Source organism: Moschus berezovskii, chromosome 25 (assembly GCF_049115385.1).
Source record: "Moschus berezovskii isolate FMDL1 chromosome 25, NW_MosBer_1.0, whole genome shotgun sequence".
Classification (NCBI taxonomy): Eukaryota; Metazoa; Chordata; class Mammalia; order Artiodactyla; family Moschidae; genus Moschus; species Moschus berezovskii.
In genome coordinates this window covers 21593408-21610881 of record NC_142484.1, presented here as the reverse complement: position 1 = coordinate 21610881, position 17474 = coordinate 21593408, and the positions used below count along the sequence as shown (strand labels likewise).

The 17474-nt window shown below is 37.5% G+C and overlaps 2 protein-coding genes and 1 pseudogene across 2 annotated transcripts; all 3 read left to right on the top strand.

Annotated features, from left to right (window-relative positions):
- The first annotated feature begins 1244 nt into the window (after positions 1 to 1244).
- LOC129548507 (olfactory receptor 8G1-like) lies at positions 1245 to 2213 on the top strand. The gene has a single exon (XM_055415025.2). The coding sequence runs from the start codon at positions 1272 to 1274 to the stop codon at positions 2211 to 2213; it is 942 nt and encodes a 313-aa protein (XP_055271000.2). The 5' UTR covers positions 1245 to 1271.
- A 4581-nt stretch (positions 2214 to 6794) lies between these two features.
- On the top strand, positions 6795 to 8243 carry LOC148773875 (olfactory receptor 8G3-like; annotated as a pseudogene).
- Positions 8244 to 14861: 6618 nt separating this feature from the next.
- Positions 14862 to 15818, top strand: LOC129548506 (olfactory receptor 8G1-like). The gene has a single exon (XM_055415023.2). It carries the CDS (start codon positions 14880 to 14882, stop codon positions 15816 to 15818), a length of 939 nt encoding a protein of 312 aa, XP_055270998.2. The 5' UTR covers positions 14862 to 14879.
- Positions 15819 to 17474: the final 1656 nt, after the last annotated feature.

The window sequence follows — 17474 nt, the reverse complement described above, 5'->3', positions numbered from 1 at the left end:
ATGTATTTTGAGGAATGGTTTTTAATTTGAATAAAAAGAATGTATCAATATTGTTTGGTTAGTATGTGTGTGTGTTCTTTCTAACAAATTCTTAGACTAGTCCAATGTGTTATATATTCTTCAGTGTTTTCTCATGAAGTATAACAGTTTAGTCTTTATGCCTAGATTTAAGATTCACTTCAATTTTATTTTTATTTGGCTGTGAGGTAGAACAATTTAGATTTTTTTCTTTTTAATTTGTATTCAAGTAGAAATTTTGCAACTTTATTCCGACCCATATGTGATGATAATCTGTTTACTGCTTAACAGAATAGGGGACTGCATTTCTGATTTTATATCCCCTAATTTTATGACTAGTTTTAATACCCTTTTAGTTAATGAAAGATGAAAAAGAAAAAGTGTAACCATTATAAGTGCTCTTTCTGTATTTTGAAGTGTGTAATTATCTTTTATTTTCCAAATAATAGCATGGTATAACAACAATAAAAACAGCTATTGTTATTATTACCATTTTCAGACTGCTAATCTTTTCTAATTCGACAATGAGATTATTTTACTATTCAAAGATTAGCAAGTAGCAAATGATGAGTCAGTAGATGAACGCAGATACTTGCACTTTAACTCACAAGCACGATTCATATATCTTTTCTTAAAGCATTTAGTCAACAAACATGCCAACAGTGGACTAACTCACAGTGAATGTTATTTGTGCTGTTTTATTTCAAAAATAACATTAAAAATTGAAGATTTTTACATAGAAATCTATGTTTTATAATTATCAGAAAAAATAATTCCAAAATCTGTTTTGATGTGTCTCTTTTCTCCTCTGACAAAAATTAAATTCTAGTTAATAAAAGGTTTTGCACTTGCATGAGATTTGCTCACTCCTGGATGATGCTCAACCAGCTTCTGTTATTTAATAGGCCCTCTAAGATTTCAAATTTGCAAACTTCAAATGGAAAATGAAAGTGCTTAAAATAAGTGAATGTTTGAACTAAGGAATAGCCATTCAAATAGGTAAAATGATCACTATTATGGCTGAAAAATGTGTAAGTGAAATAGCTTAATATATTTTCTGTCAAACTGTAAAAACATTTTATTAAGGAAATGTTATTTAGAAATTCATCCGGAGTTTAAACTATTCATATAAACCAAGGAAATATTCAAACAGTTAACCTTCTATGTGAGGTAACTTTAATAAACAAGCCATAAAAAAGACAGGTCTTCAAAGCTGTCTCTTTCTCTCTCTCTCTCCTTCAGAAACTTCCCAGATGGAAATGGCAAAAGGAAATCACTCCTCAGTGACTGAGTTTATCCTCGCTGGGCTCACAGAACAGCCACAACTACAGTTGCCTCTTTTCCTCCTCTTCCTAGAAATCTACGTGGTCACAGTGGTGGGGAACCTGGGCATGATCACACTGATTGGGCTCAGTTCTCACCTGCACACCCCCATGTACTATTTCCTCAGTAGCTTGTCCTTCATTGACCTCTGTCAGTCCACTGTCATTACCCCCAGAATGCTGGTGAACTTTGTGACAGAGAAGAACATCATCTCCTACCCTGAATGCATGACTCAGCTTTACTTCTTCCTCCTTTTTGCTATCTCTGAGTGTTACATGTTGGCTGCAATGGCATATGACCGCTATGTTGCCATCTGTAGACCCTTGCTCTATAATGTCACCATGTCCCATCAAGCCTGTTCCTCCCTCATTTGGGGAGTGTATATAATGGGACTGGTATGTGCATTCTCTCACACAGGCTGCATGCTTAGGGTTCATTTCTGCAAATTAGATGTGATCAACCATTATTTCTGTGATCTTCTGCCCCTCCTAAAGCTCTCCTGCTCTAGCACCTATATCAATGAATTATTGGTCCTATGTTTTGGTACACTTAACATCTTTGCCCCCATCCTGACCATCCTCAGCTCCTACATCTTCATCATCTCCAGCATCCTCCATATTCATTCCACGGAGGGCAGGTCCAAAGCCTTCCGCACATGCAGCTCGCACATCTCAGCTGTTGCTATTTTCTATGGCTCTGCAGCCTTCATGTACCTGCAGCCATCATCAGTCAGCTCCATGGACCAAGGGAAAGTGTCCTCTGTGTTTTATACCATTATTGTGCCCATGCTGAATCCCCTGATCTACAGCCTCAGGAATAAAGATGTCAGTGTTGCCCTGAAGAAAATGCTTGAGAGAAGAATATTTTTGTGACCAGACATAACATGAGCATGATATTTTAGATCTGGTCATTGCTTGTTACACTGTATGAATGTATGGTTCTCTTAAGTCAAAATCCTTACCAGAGCTTAAAACCTGAGCTAAGAACCCCTTCATGCTTTGCAACATTGATCAAATCTGTATGCCTCCTACAATGCCATTTATTGTTTTGGGTGTGTACTTGCCTGTTTATTGTCCAAAATGCACTGTACTGTAATGTTCATGAAGGTTATCCCCATGCATGTATTTCACTGCTGTATCTGCAGGACCTAAGATAGTTCCTGGCATTAGAAACCTTGATAATTTTCTTATTTCCTTTTAAAAAATATTTATGGGAAGCCATATAGATCTCATAATGTCATTATCCATTACTTTCTCTAATAGCTACATATGACCCTTAAAATTTTTAATCAATTAAATTTATGTTTGAAGAGTTCTTCAAAGATCTGCAATAAAACTGATGACATCCTAAATTATTTCTATACAAAAATTTAGAAGCATGAACTTGAGTAACTTCATTATCAAACTCCAATACAGGTAAGATAACTTGTGAACCCCTGATTTTTTAAGTCATTAAACAGTCAACAACCCAAAATCTTTGAACTAAAATGCTTGATTTTCAAGCATGCAGCATACACGTGTTAAAAAATAATATGTATATTTGTTATCTGATGGGTCAACATAGCAAATCTGGAGATAAAGTGGTATCTGGAACTCGATTACTCCCACCTAGATTGCCAGGGTTTCCCATACCCAGACTAAAATAGAACTTCATCTATATTGACACTGAGAAAATTCTTAGTATGTAGAATTTTACCACATGCAAATTATAGTTCAATAAATTTAATTTCAAGATAAAGAGAAAATATAATAACCTATATTGTTTGTCAGAGTTGTGGATCTTCCTAGACTGCCACCTTGACCCAGAACATGATTTCTTTATTACTTTATACATTAAGCAAAAACACCTAGTAAATTTTTTCGCATCAACTGGCAGATCTCTATATTATTCCTCAATATTTATTTTATTTATAGAGTAAGATAAAGTCATTAACTTATTATACCTATTAGGAACTTTTCATGGGGTTATGACAATAACCAGTTGAAACCTTCCTACAGCCTACATGTTAAAATATTTCAAGTACTACTGTTTTATAAATACATCATGGCCTCTAAATACAGTTAACATAGGTCAATGAGAAAAAAAATCGATCAAATATTGCACACAAAGATTTTTTTCTGATTTTTTATTTACTCCTTGTGTGAAATCATTTCAGAATGTTCCTTTAATGCAGGTCTTAAAAATTTTCCTAAAATTTTGAATTCTTATACAGCTTGACATGAAATTCACTGGAGTTCTAATAAGATCTATCCCAGCCTTGCTTCCAACCTATAATCTAACAAAAATAATAAATTAAAATGATATAACACTATTAAACACTAGGGAGTCAATGGGAGAAAAGGGAATTGCTAACTGTAACTTTTCCCAAGAGTTGATACTTGTGGGATATGATCCTAAAGGGAGATCATTAACACTATCTATTTCTCATCTGACTCTTAGCATCAATACTCAGATTATAAATCACCATTCACATCAACCAACATTTGCATGGGGCCATCAACTTCAACAGAAGTCAGGACCAGTGACTCAAAATTATTACAACAGAGTCTTCTAGATTTTGACCCTACAAAAACAAGAAGTCCTGCAAGGTTAGTACTCAGAACTATCCACCTGCATCACCAGAACCATTTTTCCCTTCAGAGAAATAGAGGAGAAAAATATACAGCACTGGTGTTTTGGGGAGCAAGAGGGATGTATCTGAATCCCAGTCCTAGACTTCAAAAAATTAGATCTGTTTTAGCTCCCTTCAGTTCAGTTCAGTTCTATTTAGTCGCTCAGTCGTGTCCAACTCTTTGTGACCCCATGATTGGCAGCAGGCCAGGCATCCCCGTCCATCACCAACTCCCAGAGTTTACCCAAACTCATGTCCATTGAGTTGGGGATGCCACCAAACCAACTCCCTTACAGTGCACTAATAGATGTGAGTAGCTGTTTTTCTGTCTCTATCTCTCCTCATTCTAATATTCATGCTCCCTGAGGAATAAAGTTTCCCTTATCATCTCTCTGTCCCCGCTGGAAAAACTTATGGCCAGTATTTCTTTGTTTACTCACCTCCACTCAGGCAGTGTAAAAGTTTCACTCACTCCCCATCCCATCCGTCTGGTTCAAAACCAATCTTTTGGACTCTGTGGGAGAGGGCGAGGGTGGGATGATTTGGGAGAATGGCATTGAAACATGTATATTACCATATGTGAAAACAATCACCAGTCCAGGTTCAATGCTTGATACAGGATGCTAGGGTCTTATGCACTGGGGTGAACCAGAGGGATGGGATGGGGAGGGAGGTGGGAGGGGGGTTCAAAATGGGGAACACATGTACACCTGGGGCAGATTCATGTCAATGTATGGCAAAACCAATACAATAATGTAATTAGCCTCCAATTAAAATAAATAAATTAAAAAAACCTGAAATTAATTAATTAATTTAAAAAAACAATACAATAATGTAAAGTAATTCAGTTCAGTTCAGTTCAGTCACTCAGTCGTGTCCGACTCTCTGTGACCCCATAAATCACAGCACACCAGGCCTCCCTGTCCATCACCAACCCCCGGACTTCACTCAAACTCATGTCCATCGAGTTGGTGATGCCATCCAGCCATCTCATTCTCAGTCGTCCCCTTCTTCTCCTGCCCCCAAACCTTCCCAGCATCAGAGTCTTTTCCAGTGAGTCAACTTGTCGCATGAGGTGGCCAAAGTATTGGAGTTTCAGCTCTAGCATCAGTACCTCCAATGAACACCCAGGATTGATCTCCAGATCAATGGACTGGTTGGATCTCCTTGCAGTCCAAGGGACTCTCAAGAGTCTTCTCCAGCACCACAGTTCAAAAGCATCAATTCTTCGGCGATCAGCTTTGTTCACAGTCCAACTCTCACATCCATACATGACGACGGGAAAAACCATAACCTTGACTAGATGGACCTTTGTTGGCAAAGTAATGTCTCTGCTTTTCAATATGCTATCTAGGTTGGTCATAACTTTCCTTCCAAGGAGTAAGCGTCTTTTAATTTCATGGCTGCAATCAGCATCTGCAGTGATTTTGGAGCCCAAAAAAATAAAGTCTGATGCTGTTTCCACTGTTTCCCCATCTATCCCATGAAGTGATGGGACCAGATGCCATGATCTTTGTTTTCTGAATGTTGAGCTTCAAGCCAAACTTTCACTCTCCTCTTTCACTTTCATCAAGAGGCTTCTTTCTGCCATAAGGGTGGTGTCATCTGCATATCTCAGGTTATTGATATTTCTCCCGGCAATCTTGACTCCAGCTTGTGCTTCTTCCAGCCCAGCATTCCTCATGATGTACTCTGCATATAAGTTAAATAAGCAGGGTGACAATATACAACCTTGACGTACTCCTTTTCCTATTTGGAACCAGTCTGTTGTTCCATGTAATTAGCCTCCACTTAAAATATATAAATTTAATAAAAAAGAAAAAAAAAGCTTCACTCACTTGTGTTGGAGTCTATGTTAACTTATCACTACATTCCTTTCAATAATTTTATTAAAAATCATATTTATTGATGCTTCTATATAAGGCATTGTGCCAAGCACTGTATTGAGTTTACAGTCTAGTACAGAAGAAAAGCTGATAAGAAACTCATAATAATTGATACAGAATTAAGCGTGTTCTAAATGTAAACATGATAAAGGTATTCCTCAGCACATAGAAAATGGTCTTATTAACTTACGTTTTCATTATTAAAGCCCTTAACTTAAGGACCCTAACTATTGAATAAATTTCTTTAGATACACTGGGATTGTGTAAGAGAAGATAAAGAAATATAATGAGTCAAAAAAAGAGATTCTACCAAATGCTGTTTTGTGTAATAGTTACATCATGTGATACCTGGTGGGACATAAAAATAAAAGATTTTGTTGCTGGGTGATATAAATCATTGAATGACAGAAATTTATTCAAACTTTATTTGGAGTCTTTGGAAAATATTGATATTTAGGAGTTAATATTTAGTAGAAACTTCAAATTTCAGTTTCATTGTGTGTATTTAGGTAGAAAAAAGGGACAAGAAAATGTCTTAAAGATAAAAATAAAAAACTCCAGCCATCATAACAGGAATGAAAATGCTGTTGAAACAAAAGATATAATGGAAAGAAACTCAATAGATTAAAAATAACATTTACAAAAATTCAGTTCTTACCAAGGGTATAAGACTGTGCTAAGCACCTCATAGGAATCATTTATCTGAATACACACAGAAGGTAGATTTTAGCATGTTTTTCAGAGAGTTTGAAAGTAGACATATTATCTCAAGACCACACAGCAAGAATGGGGTTGAACTGAGTGTTCAATCCTCTAACGTAGATCATAATAAGGATCCATTAGAATGAAGATAAAAAGAAAAGTACATTTAATCCAACTACCCATTAGGTGTGTCCTTAAAGAATATCTGCTATGTACATGGTTATTCAATCTGTACTCTGTCTTTTTAATTAGAATCTGCTGAGAAGAAAATGGACCCTGGAAATCACTCCTCAGTGACTGAGTTCATCCTTGTTGCTCACAGAACAGCAACAACTCCAGCTGCCCCTTTTCCTCCTCTTCTTCAGAATCTATGTGGTCATGGTAATGGGGAACCAGGGCATGATCATATTGATTGGGCTCAGTTCTCACCTGCACACCCCCATGTACTATTTCCTCGGTGATTTGTCCTTTATTGATCTCTATCAGTCCACTGTCATTACCCCCAAAATTCTGGTGAACTTTGTGACAGAGAAAAATGTCACCTCCTACCCTGAATGCTTGACTCATCTCTATTTCTTTCTATTATTGCAGAGCATTATATGTTTGCATATTAAAAGGCAGAGACATTACTTTGCAAACAAAGGTCTGTCTAGTCAAGGCTATGGTTTATCCAGTGGTCATGTATGGATGTGAGAGTTGGACTGTGAAGAAAGCTGATCGCTGAAGGATTGATGCTTTTGAACTGTGGTGCTAGAGAAGACTCTTGAGAGTCCCTTGGACTGCAAGGAGATCCAACCAGTCCATTCTAAAGGAGATCAATCCTGGGTGTTCATTGGAAGGACTGATGCTAAAGCTGAAACTCCAATACTTTGGCCACCTCATGCGACGAGTTGACTCACTGGAAAAGACTGATGCTGGGAAATGTTGGGGGCGGGAGGAGAAGGGGACGACAGAGAATGAGTTGGCTGGATGGCATCACCGACTCCATGAACATGGGTTTGGGTGGACTCCGGGAGTTGGTGATGGACAGGGAGGCCTGGCATGCTACGGTTCATGGGGTTGCAAAGAGTCAGGCATGACTGAGCGACTGAACTGAACTGATATGTTGGCTGAAATGGTATATGACTGCTATGCTGCCATCTGTAACCCCTTGCTTTATAATGCCATCATGTCTTATTATAGGTGCTTCCAGCTCACAGCAGCAGTTTATGTCTTGTGAATCATTCAATTGACCTTCCATACTTGTCTTATCTTGAGATTCTATTTCTGCAAGGCCAATGTGGCTAACCATTATTTTTGTGATGTTTTTCCACTCATGGAGCTATGCTGTTCTAGCAGCTATTTCAGCAAATTATTGGCTCTAGTCTGCAGTTTTTTTCAACGTCCCGATTTCTCCCTTAACTATTCTTATCTCCTACATCTTCATTCTCTACAAACCTTCCACATCCACTCCACGGAGGACAGGTCCAAAGCCTTCAGTACCTGCAGTTCCCACATCTCAGCTGTTTCTGTTCTCTATGGATCTGCCACATTCATGTACCTGCAGTCATCAGCTGTGAGCCCCATGAACCAAGGGGCTCATATAAAGATAAGGGTTTTAGACCTGCACTGTGCCCATGCTGAACCCTCTGATCTATACTCTGCAGAATAAGGATGTCAAATTGGCCTTGATGAAAATCCTAGACAGTGGAAAATGCAGATGAATAGACTCAATGTTGGTATAATATCAGAAATAAACCTTTGCTTTGCTGAGATATGTAATGTTTTAGTTTTCTTGTTCTAATTTTTGGAAATTCAAGATGATTTTCCCATACAATACATTTCCCAAATTCCCTTCAGGCTAATTCTTTTGAATTTGTGTTATATGACCATGTATGGAGAAATAACAAGAATAAAGTCAGAGACTCTTGAGAATTAAAGTTTCAGTGTAATATTAAAAAAATAAACAACAATAACTATGATGATCATCATAAAATAATGACATATTATTATTGAGATAGTATGAAATATCAAACACTGTGCCCAGCACTTTATATAAAGAATACATTTGAATCAGTTCTAATGAGGTGGATGAAACTGGAGCCTATTATACAGAGTGAAGTAAGCCAGAAAGAAAAACACCAATACAGTATACTAACGCATATGTATGGAATTTAGAAAGAGGGTAACCTTAACCCTGTATACAAGACAGCAAAAGAGACACAGGTGTATAGAACAGTCTTTGGGACTCTGTGGGAGAGGGTGAGGGTGGGGTGATTTGGGAGAATGGCATTGAAACATGTATATTATCATATGTGAAATGAATCACCAGTCCAGGTTCGACGCATGATACAGGATGCTTGGGGCTGGTGCACTGGGATGACCCAGAGGGGGAATATGGGGATGAGGGAGGTGGGAGAGGGGTTCGGGAGGAGGAACACATGTACATCCGGGGCAGATTCATGTCAATGTATGGCAAAACCAACCAATATAATATTGTAAAGTTATTAGCCTCCAAAAATATATATATATATTTGTGATATATTCTCTCAAGGCAAGCCCTAGTATTGTTTCCATTTGTGAGATGAATAAATTGAAGCTTGTTTACTTTGAGTAAATGTCCCCATAGTCCTAAACATAATAAAGACAGAGGCCAGAATGGCTCCAAGAAATGTGATTTTAATCAGAGTAATCTATTGGCCCCAGGTAATTGTGGGTAAGTGTAAGGCCTTCCCAGTAATTTCTTTCTCCCTTTTCTGTGAGATTTTATTGCTTTTTGTTAGATCTCTCCAATGTGAATTTCACTTTTGTTTCATTTGATTTAATAAAAACAATAAAAATATTTCAAACTTGTGTTGATCAAGCAAAAAGACCAAATGCAGAGGGACTGCAGAATCTTATGATAAGACTAAAAAGCCACAGTCATCAAGACAGTATGGTACTGGCATAAAGACAGAAATATAGATCAATGGAACAAAATAGAAAGACCAGAGATAAAACCACACACCTATGGACACCTTATCTTTCACAAAGGAGGCAAGAATATTCAATGGAGAAAAGACAATCTCTTTAAGAAGTGGTGCTGGGAAAACTTGTCAACCACTTGTAAAAGAATGAAACTAGAACACTCCCTAACACCATACACAAAAATAAATTCAAAATGGATTAAAGATCTAAATGTAAGACCAGAAACTATAAAACTCCTAGAGGAGAACATAGGCAAAACACTCTCTGACATAAATCACAGCAGGATCCTCCATGACTCGCCTATCAGAATATTGGAAATAAAAGCAAAAATAAACAAATGGGACCTAATTAAAATTAAAAGCTTCTGCACAGCAAAGGAAACTATAAGCAACGTGAAAAGACAGCCTTCAGAATGGGAGAAAATAATAGAAAATGAAGCGACTGACAAAGAATTAATCTCAAAAATATACAAGCAACGCCTGAAGCTCAATTCCAGAAAAATAAGCAACCCAATCAAAAAATGGGCCAAAGAACTAAACAGACATTTCTCCAAGGAAGACATACAGATGGCTAAAAAACACGTGAAAAGCTCAACACCACTCATCGTCAGAGAAATGCAATTCAAAGCCACAATGAGGTACCATTTCACGCCAGTCAGAATGGCTGCTATCCAAAAGTCTACAAGTAATAAATGCTGGAGAGGGTGTGGAGAAAAGGGAACCCTTTTACACTGTTGATGGGAATGCAAACTAGTACAGTCACTATGGAGAACAGTGTGGAGATTCCTTAAAAAAACTGGAAACAGAACTGCCATACGACCCACCAATCCCACTCCTGGGCATACAGACCGAGGAAACCAGAACTGAAAGAGACACATATACTCCAATGTTCATCGCAGCACTGTTTATAATAGCCAGGACAGGAAGCAACCTAGATGTCCATCTGCAGATGAATGGATAAGAAAGCTTTGGTATGTATACACAATGGAGTATTACTCAGCCATTAAAAAGAATACATTTGAATCAGTTCTAATGAGGTGGATGAAACTGGAGCCTATTATACAGAGTGAAGTAAGCCAGAAAGAAAAACACCAATGCAGTATACTAACACATATATATGGAATTTAGAAAGATGGTAACCTTAACCCTGTATATGAGACAGCAAAAGAGACACAGATGTATCGAATAGTCTTTTGGGCTCTGTGGAGGAGGGCAAGGGTGGGATGATTTGGGAGAATGGCACTGAAACGTGTTTATTATCATATGTGAAATGAATCACCAGTCCAGGTTTGATGCATGATACAGGATGCTCGGGACTGGTGCACTGGGATGACCCAGAGGGATAATATGGGTAGGGAGGTGGGAGGGGGAAACACATGTACACCTGGGGCGGATTCATGTCAATGTATGGCAAAACCAATACCAACAATTTTTGTATAGGGCACAAGTAGCCCTATACATTTTTATCTTTAAACCATTAGTGCTACACTGTTTATGTAACAGGTGCTTCCCTGGTGGCTCAGTGGTAAAGAATACAGCTGCCAGGAGATGTGGATTCAGTCCTTGGGTGGGGAAGATCCCCTGGAGAAGGAAATGGCAACCCACTCCTGTATTCTTGCCTGGGAAATACCATGGAAAGAGTAGGCCTCAATTCACAGGGTCGCAAAGCGTATATCCAACACAACCTTGCCAGTAAACTACAACAATAAATGCATGTTAACAACTACTCATAATAACCCCAAATTCTGTAAGTTGTATTACTTTCATGAGGTTCACGCCTTTTACCGTGTAAGTTATAAACAATCGCCATTTCTTGTTAGTTTTATCTTGGAAACATCTCTTCTCTCCCCTTATACTGCTCCTATTTAGCTTCTGGGCATTAACATCTGATAACTATAAATTCACATGAAACTCTGAATACCCAGTTGTCTTCTGCCTCTTCTCAGTTCAAACTGTCTTACTCATTACTGACAGATCGACCTTCTTTGCGTAGTGTGCTGCCTTACTCACCTATAGTGTCCAAATATATGACTAAGACTATATATATATATAAAACATAATTTTATTTACCACCCATGTATTTCATTATCCATTCATTCATCAATGTCAAGCATTCATCTTCAACTATTTCATATTATTTGACTTAATTTTCATATTATTTGTCTTCTTATTTTCATATTATTTGACCTAATATTCATCAATAATATGGAAGAAGGTAGAATGGCTACAATTACAGCTTCTATCTTACATGTGATTCCTAGTCTGTTATATATAATCCAGAATACATAAATATATATATATAAATCAGCTAAATCAGAACATATAACCTGTCAGAAATTAAAGAATGGCTTATATGGATCCCTTCATATTTTTAATTTCTAAATAAGTATAGGAATGATCTCTTTACTTCTTGTTTACATTCTTTCTATATATGACCTTTACCAAATTCCAACTCTCTTTTTCACTTGTTTTATTTGGCACACTGAAGCAACTTCAATCATAGTCTGTTCACTTATAAGGTGGCATTCCAGACACACAGTATTCTTATCCAAACATATCAGAACCCTGCAGCCATAGCAAAACCCAAAGCTAAAATATTTTTGGTGCATGGGTATGGTGGATTTTCCTTGAATCTGAAAGAACTCCAGTGGAAGGTATTCCAAACAAGAGATCCTCTAGCGCCTTGTTTCTCAGAGTGGTCGATAGATGAGAAATGGTGGCAAAATCTGAAAGATCTTATTTAAAATGTATAATCTTAAACCATACATGAGACTTACTATCAGAATCTGCTTTGATCAAGATCCTTAGGTTATTCCCGTGCACATTAAAAGTTGAGGAGCTTTTGAAAAATATTGATATCTGACCTCACACCCTAAAATTTTGACTTAATTGGCATAGGGTTCAACCTCAGTATTGAAATTAAAAGAAAAAAAACTTCCCTGATAATTTTTGTAATGAGTTTAAATGAGTACCTAAAATTGAGAAGCATTAACTTCCCTTGTGGCTCAGCTTGTAAAGAATCCACCTGCAAAGTGGTAGACCTGGGTTCGATCCCTGGGTTGGGAAGATCCCGGGGAGAAGGGAAAGGCTAACTACTCCAGTATTCTGGCCTGGAGAATTCCGTTGACTTATAGTCCATGGGGTCACAAAAAATCAGAAACAACTGACTGACTTTTACTTTCAATGTAACACAAGTATAAACTGGTAAAAATAAAACTGAATCTTCTTGTATTTAACTATAAATTTCTCCTGACTTGAGTGTGCAATTTACCTTGATTCAATCATTTCTAAGTATGTTTCCAATTTTCCTGTTTTAGAACCAAAAGTGAAAATGCAATATATAAAAAGAGAGGAAACATGAAACGTAAGTGCCTAATAAAATATATGAAGCTTAGCACTAGAATCATTAATAGTGAGCACCTAAAAAATAAAAAATTAAGTCAATATTCTGAATTCTTACCCCATAATTTTAAATCCAATAACATATAGATTTGACTTTGAATCAATATGTATATTTTTTATTTATAAGTAAAATGGGTTAAATACATTTTTGCAAGGATAAATTATTTACTTCATCGCATTAAAAATTGTTGCCATTTTAACATTAAGATAACTTGTCATAATGTTGCCCAATCTTCTAAAACCTTTTATTCACAGAGTGGACTAGGAACAACTAGAACTGGCCAGGAGCTTGTATGAGATGCAGAATCTCAAAATCTCAAATGCTCCTCAGAAGTATCTGATGCTGGAGGAGGATTTTATTTTGAAAAAATCTCCAGGTGATCCTGTGACGAAATCTTGGTCACTAATTGTTGCGTTCAGGATTGAAAGAGAATCCCTCTTGAAGGAAAAAGTTAGACAACTGGGGACACGTCAACTGCAACTGCTTCTTTCTCAAGAGCTTGTCTTCTGAGAAAAGGAAATCCTTGGAGGGTATTTGACTCTATGTTATTTATTGCCTGGCTTATATGAAATCCATGACACACCTTCATAACACAGTGATCACAATAACTCACAGGAGAACTGAGAAAGGTGCAGATGTTTGCTACCTTGAAGCTGAAGAAACACACACTGAAGACAGAGATGCTGACCTGTGATGCAGACCAGCTTCAAAAGGGGCTGTGCCAGCCCTCTCAACACTAAAGACAGCAGAAAGCTGGGTACCTATCATTCCTGACACCAATACAGAGCTATCTTCTGAGTCAAAGGAAGCATGTTGCAAACAAAATTTGGTGCTGTGATTTCCAGCAAGAAGAAAGGTGAGTGTATTCATCGCACATTTGTGGCTTGAGACAATTAAGTCTGGAAATACTAATGTGAAAATTCAGGCAAATATTCCTCATACATTCATGTATGGAATTACTTATAAAATCCCATTTATATCCTCCTATGTCCTAAACACTATGCAACTTACTTGTTATATAGAAGAGAATGAGTCTGATTCGGTGCATCAACTGACTTACAGTATATCTCAAGTCTAAAAATGCGCCGTTAAGAAATGACGATTTTCTGAATGTAAAGTGGGAAAGTTAAATCAATTACAAGTTGTTGGAGAATGTTTTCATGGTGATTTATAACTTAAGTAAGATTGAAAAGAAAAGTGAACATATTTACCACACAACAAAGAGAGATGGTAGGATTATTTCATGTGAAAAAAACAAAAAGACAGACAGCTGCTGCCTGCTTCTCCTTTAGCCTTCAGTCTTTTCCAGCATCAGGGTCTTTTCCAGCATCAGGGTCTTTTCCAGTGAGTCAGCTCTTTGCATCAGGTGGAAAAAGTATTGGAGCTTCAGCTTCAGCAACAATCCTGTCCAATCATCAGGGTTAATTTTTATGGCACAAATAGAAATGGTAATACTGACGTAGCATCATAGGGTAGATGGATGAGGCAGTTTGTGGCTGATGATGATGAATTAAAAGACTCTGAATGTCACACTTTAAATCCCATCTGTAGATACCATCTCTGTATGACGCTGTATATGTTTATATTTGCACATACATATATGTATATATGTGGATATGCATATGATTATGTGTGCACATACTATACTATGACTCATTCATCTATTCATCAGTTGATGGACATAAATTTGAATTATTTCCAATTTGCATTGTTATGCATAAAGCTGCCATACATGTTTTTATGATTATAAACATGGCTAACTGCTTTAGTAGAAAATATATTTATTATATTTGAAAATGAGGTTTTATAAATATTAAACTTAGATGTACTTTCCTTCCATAAATAGACCCAGAGTTAAGTGATTATATAGGTGGAAATGATGCCAAAACTGTGAATCATTTATGTGGAGCACTCTACTCCAAATGAAAAAGAACAAAATGAATTCCCTCCAATGACAGTGTTTTACTCTTTCCCCTCCAGAGACTACGCAGATGGAAATGGCAGCAGAAAATCTCTCCTCAGTGACTGAGTTCATCCTCGCTGGGCTCACAGAACAGCCACGACTCCAGCTGCCCCTTTGCCTCCTCTTCCTGGGAATCTATGTGGTCACGGTGGTGGGGAACCTGGGCATGATCACACTGATTGGGCTCAGTTCTTGCCTGCACACCCCCATGTACTATTTCCTAAGCAGTTTGTCCTTCATTGACCTCTGTCAGTCCACTGTCATTACCCCCAGAATGCTGGTAAACTTTGTGACAGAGAAGAATATCATCTCCTATCCTGAATGCATGACTCAGCTCTTTTTCTTTCTTGTTTTTATAATTGCAGAGTGTTACCTGTTGGCTGCAATGGCATATGACCGCTATGTTGCCATCTGTGGCCCCTTGCTCTATAATTCCATCATGTCACATCAGGCCTGTTTCTCCCTCATTTGGGGAGTATATATGATAGGACTGGTATGTGCATTCTCTCACACAGGCTGCATGCTTAGGGTTCATTTCTGCAAATTAGATGTGATCAACCATTATTTCTGTGATCTTCTGCCCCTCCTAAAGCTCTCCTGCTCTAGCACCTATGTCAACGAAGTACTGGTTCTATTCTTTGGTGCACTTAACATCTTTGCCCCCATCCTGACCATCCTCAGCTCCTACATCTTCATCATCTCCAGCATCCTCCACATTCGTTCCACGGAGGGCAGGTCCAAAGCCTTCAGCACATGCAGCTCGCACATCTCAGCTGTTGCTATTTTCTATGGCTCTGCAGCCTTCATGTACCTGCAGCCATCATCACTCAGCTCCATGGACCAAGGGAAAGTGTCCTCTGTGTTTTATACCATCATTGTGCCCATGCTGAATCCCCTGATCTACAGCCTCAGGAATAAAGATGTCAGTGTTGCCCTGAAGAAAATGCTTAGAAGAATATTTTTGTGACCAGACATAACATGAGCATGATATTTTAGATCTGCTCCTGCTGCTGTTGCTTCTGCTGCTGCTGCTTGCTTCAGTCGTGTCCGACTCTGTGCGACCACATAGACGGCAGCCCACCAGGCTCCCCCGTCCCTGGGATTCTCCAGGCAAGAACACTGGAGTGGATTGCCGTTTCCTTCTCCAATTCATCAAAGTGAAAAGTGAAAGTGAAGTCGCTCAGTCATGTCTAGTCATTGCTTATTACATTGAATGGATGTATGATTCTCTTACTTCAAAATCCTTACCAGAGCTTAAAATCTGAGTTAAGAACAAAGTTTCAAGCTTTGTTACATTGCTCAAACCAGTATCCCTCCTACCATGCCATTTATTGTTTTCGGTGTGTACTTGCATGCTTACTGTCTTAAATGTACTATCTACTGTAATGTTCATAAAGGTTACCCCCCCACTTGTATTTTAGTGCCATATCTGCGGGACCTAAAATAGTTCCTGACACTAGAAAGGCCTTGATAACTTTCTTATTTCCTTTTTTAAAGTGTTTATGGGAAGCCATATATATCTCATACTGTCTTTGTCCATTACTTTCTCTAATTAGCTACATATGACTTTTAAAAGTTAAAATCAATTAAATTTATATTTGATGAGTCTGTCAATAATCTGCAACAAAATTGATGACATAATAAATTATTTCTATACAAAAATTTAGAAGAATGAACCTAAGTAGCTTCTGTGTCAAACCCCAGCACCGGTAATATAACTTGTGAACAGCTGATTTCTTAAGTCATTAAATAAAGTTAAAAAGCCAAAATCCTTGAAACAAAACTCTTGGTTTTCAAGCATGCAGTCTATATGTGTTAAAAAATAATATGTATGGTTGGTATCTGATGGGTCAACATAACAAATCTGGAGATACATTGGTATCTGGAACTCAAATACTCCAGTCTAGATTACCATGGTTTCCTATACCCAGAGCAAAAGAACTTCACCTATATTGATACTGAGAAAATTAGTAGTATGTAGAATTTTACCACATGTAAATTATAGTTCAATAAATTTGGTTCAAGATAAAGAGAAAATATGATGACCTATATTGCTGCAGTCAGAGTTGTAGATCTTCCTAGATTGCCACCTTGAACTAGAACATGATTTTTACTTACTCTATATATTGAGAAAACAACATCTAGTAAACTTTTTCACATTAAGTGACATATCTCTATATTATTCCTCAATACTTATTTTTTTATAGAGTTAGATAAAGTCATTTACTTATTCTACTTGTTAGGAACTTTTCATGGGGTTATGACAATAACCAGTTGAAACCTTCCTGCAGCCTACATGTTAAACTATTACAAGTACTGCTGCTGCTGCTAAGTCACTTCAGTCGTGTCCGACTCTGTGTGACCCCATAGACGGAAGCCACCAGGCTCCCCCATCCCTGGGATTCTCCATTACAAGTATTACTGCTTTATAAACAGATCATGTCGTCTAAAAACAGTTAATATATGTCAAGGAGAAAAAAATTGTTCAAATATTGCACAGAAAGTTTTTTTTTAAATCTCTTGTGTGAAATCACTTTAGTGTGTTCCTTTAATGCAAGTCTAAAATTTTCCTAAAATTCTGAATTCCTATATAGCTTGACATGAAATTCACCAGAGTTCTAAT